Source organism: Girardinichthys multiradiatus, chromosome 19, assembly GCF_021462225.1.
Source record: "Girardinichthys multiradiatus isolate DD_20200921_A chromosome 19, DD_fGirMul_XY1, whole genome shotgun sequence".
Classification (NCBI taxonomy): domain Eukaryota; kingdom Metazoa; phylum Chordata; class Actinopteri; order Cyprinodontiformes; family Goodeidae; genus Girardinichthys; species Girardinichthys multiradiatus.
This window is the reverse complement of record NC_061811.1, coordinates 15,979,150-15,991,374: the sequence shown is the minus strand read 5'-3', so window position 1 is coordinate 15,991,374 and position 12,225 is coordinate 15,979,150. Positions and strand designations below refer to the sequence as shown.

At 40.5% G+C, this 12,225-nt stretch overlaps 2 protein-coding genes across 3 annotated transcripts in view; both read left to right on the top strand.

Moving 5' to 3' along the window:
- LOC124855325 (AT-rich interactive domain-containing protein 1B-like) overlaps positions 1 to 3,827 on the top strand; it is a 319,405-nt gene extending 315,578 nt beyond the window's left edge. For both annotated transcript variants that reach the window (XM_047345084.1, XM_047345083.1), the window contains exon 21: positions 672 to 3,827. In XM_047345084.1, the coding sequence (XP_047201040.1) occupies positions 672 to 2,483 (1,812 nt within the window). In that variant the 3' untranslated portion in view covers positions 2,484 to 3,827. The remainder of the gene's footprint in view (positions 1 to 671) is intronic.
- Positions 3,828 to 11,445: 7,618 nt separating this feature from the next.
- LOC124855630 (palmitoyltransferase ZDHHC14-like) overlaps positions 11,446 to 12,225 on the top strand; it is a 52,296-nt gene continuing 51,516 nt past the window's right edge. The window contains exon 1 of the mRNA XM_047345618.1: positions 11,446 to 12,076. The gene's annotated coding sequence lies outside the window, so the exon portion shown is untranslated. The remainder of the gene's footprint in view (positions 12,077 to 12,225) is intronic.

Below are 12,225 nucleotides of genomic sequence, written 5' to 3'. Positions count from 1 at the left end.
TCCAAAAAATTTAGATTCTAACCTTAACTCTGAGGTTTCCACAGGTCTGCCAAAATATCCAAATCCAACATTTCCTATGACTGTTACACGTAGAATTAAGCATAAATAGTAAAACAGGACAATTTTGCTGTACACTTTTCAGCCTTCCTGTTATCTCCTGAAGTTTTCATTCTCTCTAGGTCTTGTGTAGCCTAAATGAACACAGATTTGTCACAGAAAATGCAGTTTCCCTGTAAATATTTGCACACATCTTTGCTTACTTTGACTTCATGCTTATGCTAATACTTCAAATGCCTGAAGTCTTCCTCACTCAGTAACAGCTTTCACACTGAAGAGTGTGAGATCTGATTTTAAAGTTTTCAACTTGCTGATCCCCAATCTAAAAATAGCCCATGCCAGTTAACATTTGTTTTTTGTGTATTACCAGACAAATCTGATTGTCATAAATGACTGGGTGGATTTACAGTAATTTTAAACGCTGATCAGGAGACAGATCCATCATTTAGAGTACCTTAACTGTACAAAAATAGTTTGGCTATAATTTAGAAAGTCTGCATTTTTATTGGGACAGCACAATGTTGTATTTGTCCCTCAGTGCAAAATCAAGGAACTTTAAAATGACAGATCTTCCATCTTTTGATATTGATCATATTTTATCTTTTTTTGACCAGTTGCCAGGATTCCTTGAGCTAATTGTGGAGTACTTCCGCCGCTGCCTGATTAAGATTTTTGGAATCCTGGAAGAATGTGAGGTTCAGACAATGCTTCCCAAAAGCCATCTAGATTCTGGTTCTACCCAGAATGAGGACGCCACCGGTGACAAGGAAACAGACTCTGCAATCCTCTCCAGACCTGAATCATCCTCAGCGACAGAAATGCAGGAGAAACAAACAGAAGGTACCAAGGAGGAAACTCCACCTGTCAACGAAGAGCAGGCTGAGGTGCAGGAAAAGAAGCAGGATCCCAGTATGACCAAGAAAAAGGAGGACATGAATAAAGGTGAAGAAGGAAAAGAGCTGGAAGAAGTGGGAGCAAAAGAAACTAAAAAGGGGTGTTTGGACGAGCCTCCTTTAAAGTCAGAATCTAAAACTAAACAAGCCAGTAAATATGATAAACTCCCCATCAAGATTGTGCACAAAGACGACCTGATTGAAGACATAACTGAGCGCTTGGGTTATGTCACTGAGTTTGACAGTGGGCTGCTACACTGGCAGGCAGGTGGAGGCGACTCCACTGCACACATTCAGACGCACTTTGAACTGCAGAGTGATCCTCTGGCCAGGGTGGGTAGAAAAACAATGAATGACAGCAAACGGGAAAACAAGATGGAAGGAGAAACTAGGAAACCACTGAAACACATCACGGCTACTATTGATGATGTTTTGTGTGCCAGGGTTGACGCCCTGTCGTACGCCCACCCTGCTCGATCTTTGCCATCTTACCCCTTCAGGGTGCATCCAGACGGGAAGGATGACCACATCACCCTTCTGGAGGATGAGCCCCGCTACCTGGACGAGGCTCCACTCTGCACAACCTCTTCCTGGCAGGACTCCCTCTCCAAGAGGTGCCTTTGTGTTTCCAACATTGTGCGGAGTCTGTCCTTTATCCCTGGCAACGACATGGAAATGTCTCACCATCCAGCACTTGTTCTTCTCCTGGGCAGGCTGCTTTTGCTGCACCACACTCACCCAGAGAGGAACAGGTCAGCACCAAGCTACCAGAGGGACGAACAACAAGAACGGGGACTGTCTAGTAGCATAGAGGAGTGGTGGTGGGAGTGCCTGAATCTGCTCAGGGAGAATGCCATGGTCACCCTTGCCAACATCGCAGGACACCTTGATCTCTCAACCTATTCAGACATCATCTGCCTCCCCATCCTGGATGGCCTTCTACACTGGATGGTATGTCCTTCAGCTGAAGCCCAGGATCCTTTCCTGTCAGCACCGTCACACTCCCAGCTCACTCCTCAGAGGCTGGTGCTGGAGTGCCTCTGCAAGCTCAGCATCCAGGATGGTAACGTGGACCTATTGCTGGCCACGCCACCTTTCAGCAGACAGGAAAAACTCTTTGCAGTCCTAGTGCGATACGTTGGTCAGAGGAAGACCCAGGTGTACAGGGAGATGGCAGTGGCTGTCCTCTCACACCTGGCACAGGGAGACCCCACGGCAGCACGCGCCATCGCCTTGCAGAAGGCTAGCGTGGGTAACCTGGTAGCCTTCTTGGAGGACGGTGTCAGCATAGCGCAGTACCAGCAGAACCCTCACAGTTTGCTGCACATGGGACACCCTCCAATGGACCCGCCCAGTGTTAACATGATGTGCCGAGCAGCTAAAGGTCTGTTGGCCATGGCTAAAGTGGAAGAGAATAAGAAAGAGTTTGTACTGTATGAAAGTAGATTATTGGACATCTCCATTTCTTCAGTTCTCAACACAGGTGTGGTCGCCATTGTTTGCCAAGTTCTCTTTCACTTAGGTAAATTATGACAGGACTCAGATGGCACACAGTAAGGCTAAAGAGATATCTCTGTGGTTTTCTATTTTTATTTATCAAATTGACAGAAAATGTTTGTTTTTTTTAAAAAAAGAAGAAATATCCACATTAATTGTGTCTATAAATGTATAGCTTCTGAGCCGTGTACAAAAAAAAAAGTAGGTTTGGGGCATGAAAGCTCATTTTAATACAAATATTTAATACCTGCTGGTGATGGATGGTTACATTTTTGTTTTGTTTTGTTCTTGTTTACCTTTTCAGCCAAAGCTGCCATCAGAGTTTGGTGCTGAAATGCGCGTTTCTTTAAAGTTAATGAGCTGTTTCTCAGTTTTATAAATATGAACCTGCTCATCAGCATTTTTGTTGATGGAGAGTATTTATTTAAGATGTGACACTGTACAGTTTGAACATTTTTGCCAACAGTTGTGTGGAAGAAGGGTAGGGGTAAAATTAAAACATGGACTTTTTAAATTGAGATGTTTTTGTCTCCATCGCTGGAAGATAAATTGTGCAATAGGACCAGAGAGAGTTGTCCATTTTTTTGAAAAACAGGAGGATGTGAAACTTCAAGTAGCTGCTGTGTGTGCTTCAGGCCATGGGGAGGCGGCATTGCACCAGCCAATCAACAAAAGAGCTTAGCATCTGTCAAAAATACACTTCTAATTTATCAGTCATAGCCTCAATGACTTTCACTGATGATCTTTGTGTTTACCCAAACATGTGTGTTATGTCTGTATTTTTCATCAATGTGTATTTAAAACTTGTGCAATGGACGCACATAACTCTTTCTGTCTCTATCGTGCAAAACAGCAGATGGGGGTTTCAGACTATTATAACAAATTCTTTTATTGTTGTTAAAATTTCGTAATGTTATTATACATATTTTGTTTATTGGGTCAAATATTTGAACATCCCAGATGTACCCGATGTTTCAATGTAAAAAAAAAAAACCTTGTATGCATTGTATTATAGCTGAGAAAACAATCGCTTTGGTAATTAAAATGTGGAAGTGCCAGGGTGAGAGAATAACTACCGCTACATGAAAAAAACAAAACATATTTCTTTTTGTTACAGTTCTTCATCAACTTCAATAGGCATATTTTTTACTTTAAATACTCCCCTGAAACAAACATGTGAAAAGATCCATCAGAAATGTTCTGAGCTCATTGTAAAATTTGCCTTTTTTCATATGACTCTTTGTCTTTTTCTTCTGTAAACACATTTATACTCTGTGCTGCACATGTCACAAATAAATGTACGATTAACATCGTTAAGCACTGGAGACGTTGCATTATGTCCTGACAATCTAAGGCCAATAAACAGACATCAACTGCTTACTTCAGATGTGCTTCATTGACTTTTTCAGGAAAGGTTTATCAAGGCAACAACTGATGTTTTTAAAATGACGACATGATCAAGGCAAATTTTACTGACTGAATATAAGCTTTCTGTGTGCCTTGCAAAAGTATTCATACTTCTTGAACTTCTCAGGTTTAATTGGGATTTTATATTTTAGACTAACACAAAATTATTCCTAATTGTAAAGCAGAGGAAAAATAATGTATGGTTAATTTTGTTTTAATAAAAATCTAAAAGTATCATTAAGACGTAGGAGTACATCGGACAGGTCAGGGTAAAGTTGTGGAGAAGTTTGAACCGGAGTTAGGTTGTGAAACAATATCCAAAGCTTTCAGCAACTCATGAAAAACTGTTCGGTCCATCATCTCAAACTGGAAAGAGTATAGCAGTATAGTATGGGAGTTTTATTTTAGCACAGACAATAAAAGTAGTACGAACTGGTGGGAAGATGTATGGAGCTATCTAAAGGGGAATCCTGGAATAAACCTGATACAAGCTGCCTGGTCCAGGCACATAGGTTTTCAAAAACATTCACGAATAAAATATAAAGTGTAGCAAGTCTATTTATTCAATCTGCTTTACTAATTTTTTTCCAAAACATACATTTCTTCCTAAACAAATAACTTAGACATGTTATTGGTAAATCGATTCCAGCTGTGTGTAATTTAATATTGGTATAATGCAGCTGTTCTGTGAAGGTCTCCGAGGTTTGTTGGAAAATATTAGTGAACAAACTGCGTCACGTAGACCAAGGAACACAGCAGCCAGGTCAGGGATAAAGTTATAAAGAACTTTACTGCAGGGTTAGGTTTTACAGCAGCATACTAGGTTTTATACTTCTCACATAACACTGTTTAACTCTTCTGGAAATGGAAAGATTATAGCACAACTACAAGCTTACAAACAAATGGCCACTTAAAACGAAAGACTGATGGAGCATTAATCAGAAAAGCAAAGAGGCCCATGGTAACTCTGGGGAAGCTGTAGAGATCAACTACTCAGGTAGGAGAACCTGTTGATCCTCTATGGAGGAGTGGCAAGATTGTTGCCAAACTACCTTTTGGCAGAATATAACAAGTCATGTCAGGGACACAGCAAATATGTATGAAGATTCCCAGGTCAAATGAGACTAAAACTGAACTTAACTTAAATGCAAAGATGTACTTGTGGCTGAAAACTTGACACCCTGAATACACCATGCATTCTCTGAGAAAAGGTGGTGGCAGCATCATGCTGTGGGAAATTCTTTCTTTCAGCAGGAACATGGAAGCTGGTCAGAGTTGATGGGTGGTTGGATTGCTAAGAAGAATAAGGAAAAATGCCAGTCTCTAGAAGCGGATAAAAAACATACCCAAAAATACAGCTGAATACAGCAGAACGAAAATGCACTCTGAAGTTTTCAGATCATTTTCCTTCCACCTCACGATGATATGCTGTCCTACTTTGTGATGGTCTGATGCATAAAATCTAAAATCTCAATAAAACACACTCAGGTTGTGAAAACTTTTGCAAGGTATCCTCCACTCACTTCAAGTTTATCATGACCTCCTTAATGATGTACAGCTTTAATACACTTTAATGAACGTCACAATTGCAAACAAGTAATTTATATAATTTAGAAAAACAGCTGCTATTTTTTTTTTTTTTTACAAAAGCTTTTAATTTTTCTCAGAAATGTCACTTGCACTTCTTGGAATCTGACGCCTACATTTTTCCTCTCTTTGCCTGGGGAGATACAGACATCATGTCAAGTTCTATTTTAAGCTGCCTTTAAAAATACTGTAACATTCTTGCTATTGATAACACAAGCAATGTGAAGTCTGCTCCCAGGCTGAGCCTGAAACTACAAGTTTTAGTTGGGTTGCTGGACTGAAAAGGTTTGCAATCACTTATCCTCATTTAATCACATTTTACAGACACCTCAAAATAAATCAAAGCTCATCCGTGAAGGGATTAACAGTGTGATCGATTCTTAACTGGTGGAGAGAAAGACATGATGGATGTGCCTTCGGGCATCTGTTGGCACTAGCTGTAGTGTTGTCACTTGTGTGTAACTGCACATGAAAAAACAAGTATTGTGAAATTTTGTTTGTGTAAAGTGAGCTCTTGGTCTTTTTGTATAGTGTTGGTAGCCAACCACAGAATAAAACTACCCACACTGCCTCTGCTATGAAGAGCTGAGTCATGGAGTTCTGACAGGATGGATTGGGTGGCTGCGAGGAAGGCAGAAGACAGGTCTGTTGTTTCCCCCCGACTTACCCTACTGAACTCCCTCGCACCGCAACCAATTAGGTAACAGAGTTTTAAGTGAAAACAAGAGGCTGCTCTCACCTTTTCAAGATTGTATGTGGTTTCAGTTATGGGATTACCTGAAGATGACGTATTTATGAAGTTGGTTTTAATGTGATGAGGCCTCAAAAAATGTATTTGTGTTCTTGGACTGGGTTTTCCTGCACAAACATTGCTTCTGCCATAATCCCGACGCTCCTTAACAAAGCCCAGTCTAATGGCAGCAGATCATTAGCAAACCATTAAAAGCATCCAACGCTTTCCAACAGACCAACTGAGTGTTGCATTTGTGACTTATTGCTTCACATGCCCACTAGTGGAGGCCTGACAGATTCTCCCTGCAGGTGCATGATCACAAGCATCCTTGTATGTGGCTTGTAAAGTATAGCAAGTTGCAGTTTTAAAAACACTTCAAAGTGAAATAAAAATGTGGTACTTGTTTCAGTTAACTGATACATAACTGTCAGAAAATAAAGCTGAAAATAAGTATTTAGAATATTAAATTAAATACGTGTCAGAGATTGAAAAGTTTGGAGATTTCTGGTCAAGAGACTGCAAGGTTTTGAAGAAGTCATCCTCCACTTTAGATTATATGACAGTACCTTCCAACGGTATTCACACCCCTTTAACCACAAACGTCAATGTATTTCATTGATAATTATTTCTTTTTGTGACAAATGACCACAAAACAGCACTTAATAGTGATAAACAGAAGTAAAACAATACATGGTTTTAAACATTTTTGCAACAAAAAAAATATCTGAAAGGTGTGGTGTTCATATAAAATTAGCCCCCCCCTTGAAAATTCAGAAAGATTGACTTTGACTGACGCTGCCACTACAGCTGCAGGTCTTTTGAGGCGTGTCTCTGCCTGGTTTAGACGTCTAGCGTCAGACATTTTTGGCCAAGCTTAAGGTCATTGAAATTGGATTGAGATCATCCATGAACATCAGTTTTAAGTCTTGCCACAGATTGTTAATTGGATTCAGATTGGACTTTGAATTTCTCCACAGCATAATGCTACCACTACCATGTTTAACAGTCCAAGTGTTTTGTTTTTTTCAGGGTGATTACTCTCAACTAGAATAAAATCTGTTCTTTTAATGTTCTAACACTGAATATGAAAACTTCCTGTTGGAAGTTGAACCTCTGCCCATTCATACGTGTTTTTCAGCCTCTAACAGGTTTTCTTTCAGGATTTCCCATAATTTAGCTCCATTCATCCTACTGTCAGCTCTGACTGACCAGTTTCCGTAACCCTGCTGAAGAAAATAACCTCCCCATCGCATGATGGTGCTTTCATAGGGCAATAGATAGCTGTTTCGCAAGTGGCCCAACAGGTTTAAAGTTGTTCTCGTCTGAGCAAATCAGATTTTTATTTGCAATAGCAAACAAATAAAAAACATGCATCCTTTTACTTCCACTTCACAGCTATGTGCTACTAATCAGTGCCTTGCACCCTGCTATTGAACCTTTGTAGCTTCTGAGCTTGTCTGAGTTTAACCATGTTTTTGTACAAATTCACTTTCTCAAAGAACAAAAGGCAGAAAATAATTAGAATGTTTTTCATCTTTGCAAGATGTTTGATTCTGAACAACAAAGCCTTCTCAGATTAAATATAAAAAGCACCCAGACATCTTTACGCAGACAGTGGGTAATTGCACAGCTGTTGGAGAAAATGAACTGGACTGCCTGGGTGACTTCAGAGAAAAATGAGGAGGTGGGCAACTGTGTCTGTGTCTATGTAGGTGTTAGGAGGACAGAAAGTGTAGTAAACGTAGGCTGAGAAGGCGGTCGAAAGCTGAACAGGAAATTGATTCATTGGTACCCTGAAACTGGCAGGTGAGCGGGGCACGAGTTATATAGACAGTTGATGGAGAACTCTTTGGTGTCATTTCATACAATATATAACATGCTTCTTGGATTTGTTGGGAACATTTCAGACTATCAAAAATAGATGTATTATGGCACTGAGCCCTTCTGTTCTTTTGTCATGCATTTGCGAATCCCTTTTTTTCTTTAAAAATATCCTGCCCATGACGGTGTTGATGTTAGTATTAAAATGTTGTATCTCATAATATATCGTTTAGACTATTTTGTCAAGGCTGTTGTTTCATACAGCGGCGTACCATCACCATTGCTTCTAATATAAATAATTAATAACTACTCACAACAGGTTTGAAAAGAAAATTATCAATACTGTTTTCATATCTTCCTATAATATAAAGCCACATGACAAAAAATAAAATGTAATTTTCAGTTCTTTATTAAGAAATGTTTACATATTGATATCTGATACTTTTCTTTTGATTTATATCTGAAAAGGAAACTGATTGAAGCCAATCACCAAAATGTAGCCTTATTTTATTGTACAGGCATTCACTTTCATATCAACAGTAGCAAGACCCTGCAGTAGGTCTTCTAAAGATATGGTATTTGGAGACTTCTTTTAGCGTCTTGTGGTCTGCTGTCAGAGTGAACTTGTTTGATAAGGCCAGACCTGGACATGTTGGCATTGGTTTAAATCTGGTCCCCTTGTAGATTATTTCCAATGCAGTGGAATAGCTGATTTGAAACTATTTTAAGACCTTATAGACTTCTAAGCTGCTAAAATCGTCTTGCTGAAGGCGATTTCACCATAGTGTTTAAGCTCACTTTAACAATCACAGGGACAACAGACTAAATGTTTGAGGTTCCAACAGGGCAAACTTCCTTCAAAATGCTGAAAAACAATGTTTTCATCAGGTGCACCTTTGTGTAAGTTTTAGGCATTTTTAGTGGGACAAAATGTAAGGGTGTCGTATCATTTTGCACCAGAAATTGCATTTTCTTATTAACATTTAACAAATCTTTCTAAAGGTAGTTCCTACCACTTTTATTCTCTATCAATATATTACTTGAATTTGTTGGTATTGTTAAAACTGATATTACATAAACATATATGAAAATACACTATATTGCCAAAAGTATTTGTCTATTTTTACATATACATAAACTTTGATGACATCCTATTCTTTCTTAATCTATTATGTCCAATTTGTTGATTAGACCTTCCCAGTAGCAACTTTAACACAAGATTTAGAAGTGTGTTCACAGTTAGAGGAGAAAACCAGAATCGCAGCCTCCATTCTAATTCATCCCAAAGGTGTTCAAGAAGGTTAAGGTCAGGACTCTGTGCAGGCCAGTCAAGTTTTTCCACAACAAACTTTCTACACCTGCAGTCATGGAAGTGATTGTAACATCATTTGGCAGCGTGACCCAATACTTTTGGCAATATAGTCTATGTTAGAAAAACGCTAGCTGTCATAGTGTATTCTAAGTTTTTCAGGTGTCTAAAGTTTTCAGAAAGTAATCCGAATCTGTTGAAACACAGTAGGCATTGGCAATTCAAAGCTTCTGATCAGTGCATTTCTGTCACAGAAGAAAATAAAATTAGTGTCACCCCTAGATTAGCAGCAAACTAAAAATAACTTGTCTTGCTTGCTATTTTACAGAAACAAAATATACAGGTCCTTCTCAAAAAATTAGCATATTGTGATAAAGTTCATTATTTTCCATAATGTCATGATGAAAATTTAACATTCATATATTTTAGATTCATTGCACGCTAACTGAAATATTTCAAGTCTTTTATTGTCTTAATACGGATGATTGTGGCATACAGCTCATGAAAACCCAAAATTCCTATCTCACAAAATTAGCATATTTCATTTGACCAATAAAAGAAAAGTGTTTTTAATACAAAAAACGTCAACCTTCAAATAATCATGTACAGTTAGGCACTCAATACTTGGTCGGGAATCCTTTGGCAGAAATGACTGCTTCAATGCGGCGTGGCATGGAGGCAATCAGCCTTTGGCACTGCTGAGGTCTTATGGAGGCCCAGGATGCTTTGATAGCGGCCATTAGCTCATCCAGAGTGTTGGGTCTTGAGTCTCTCAACGTTCTCTTCACAATATCCCACAGATTCTCTATGGGGTTCAGGTCAAGAGAGTTGGCAGGCCAATTGAGCACAGTTATACCATGGTCAGTAAACCATTTACCAGTGGTTTTGGCACTGTGAGCAGGTGCCAGGTCGTGCTGAAAAATGAAATCTTCATCTCCATAAAGCTTTTCAGCAGATGGAAGCATGAAGTGCTCCAAAATCTCCTGATAGCTAGCTGCATTGACCCTGCCCTTGATAAAACACAGTGGACCAACACTAGCAGCTGACACGGCACCCCAGACCATCACTGACTGTGGGTACTTGACACTGGACTTCTGGCATTTCCTTCTCCCCAGTCTTCCTCCAGACTCTGGCACCTTGATTTCCGAATGACATGCAGAATTTGCTTTCATCCAAAAAAAGTACTTTGGACCACTGAGCAACAGTCCGGTGCTGCTTCTCTGTAGCCCAGGTCAGGCGCTTCTGCCGCTGTTTCTGGTTCAAAAGTGGCTTGACCTGGGGAATGCGGCACCTGTAGCCCATTTCTTGCACACGCCTGTGCACGGTGGCTCTGGATGTTTCTACTCCAGACTCAGTCCACTGCTTCCGCAGGTCCCCCAAGGTCTGGAATCTGCCCTTCTCCACAATCTTCCTCAGGGTCCGGTCACCTCTTCTCGTTGTGCAGCGTTTTCTGCCACACTTTTTCCTTCCCACAGACTTCCCACTGAGGTGCCTTGATACAGCATTCTGGGAACAGCCTATTCGTTCAGAAATTTCTTTCTGTGTCTTACCCTCTTGCTTGAGGGTGTCAATAGTGGCCTTCTGGACAGCAGTCAGGTCGGCAGTCTTACCCATGATTGGGGTTTTGAGTGATGAACCAGGCTGTGAGTTTTAAAGGCCTCAGGAATCTTTTGCAGGTGTTTAGAGTTAACTCGTTGATTCAGATGATTAGGTTCATAGCTCGTTTAGAGACCCTTTTAATGATATGCTAATTTTGTGAGATAGAAATTTTGGGTTTTCATGAGCTGTATGCCAAAATCATCCGTATTAAGACAATAAAAGACCTGAAATATTTCAGTTAGTGTGCAATGAATCTAAAATATATGAATGTTAAATTTTCATCATGACATTATGGAAAATAATGAACTTTATCACAATATGCTAATTGTTTGAGAAGGACCTGTATATGCTTCAAAAACAGGGTTTTGTCTGTCTAAAGGATTTAACATATGTGCAGTAACTTACTGAAGCACCAGTTCTGGGTTTGAAAAGGAAAACTGAAGTTGGGCATCCAATATCCCTCCCTTGATGTGCCTCTGCAGCTGAGGATTTTTCTTTCTCCTTCAGTGGACCCCTAGAAGTCCCCGCACCCCGTTTTGGGAAACCCTTAAACGGCGCTTCCTGTCTCTACACCTTCATGACTTCAGCCTAGGCTGAAGGGGAGGAGCAGGCGGCGGAGGCTCTTCTCTGCTCCCATGTCGATGTTTGTTGATTGCGAGGGTGGCATTGCTGTGTGTGGAAGAGGATTGACGGAGGGTTGTCGAGTGGCCTGCCAAGACGCGTTATTGTGGAAAGCTACAACTTTCCCCCTTCCGAATAGGAGGCTGAATGACGAAGATTGGGGATGATGTTTCGACGATTATTGCTATGAACCGCTTTGCCATATGGCTGTAAGCTCATGTTTGACTTGTCTTTCCTGACTGACGGCCAGTCCAGGATGCTGGAGCTCGTCTGAGGACGCTTTTTCAGGATTTTCCTTCCCCATTCAAACAAAAAAACGACGAGGTTCTCCGTCGGCGACGAGACCCTTTCCAACTCATTTGCTCATCCCCTGAACTTCCAAAAATGGTCTTCTTCGCCTTGGCTCGAAACAAACCAGGATAACGACGGGAGAAGCTACGCGACAACAACCCTACCAACGACGGCCAGTGTTACTTTCTCCCCCCCCGTGTAAGGCAGCGCTTCAGCGGGCAGACCTGACAATCTCAGCCGGGATGCGACGCCTCGCTGCCTGTTAGTGATACGTGGTTGACAGCGCCGCTGAAAACTACACTAAAATCTTCTTTGCTCCCTTTCAGCGGGAAACACTCACGTCAAAGAGTTAATGCAAAGATTTTTGATCTATTTGATCGAATACAGTTGTAACATTTAAATGTACTAGC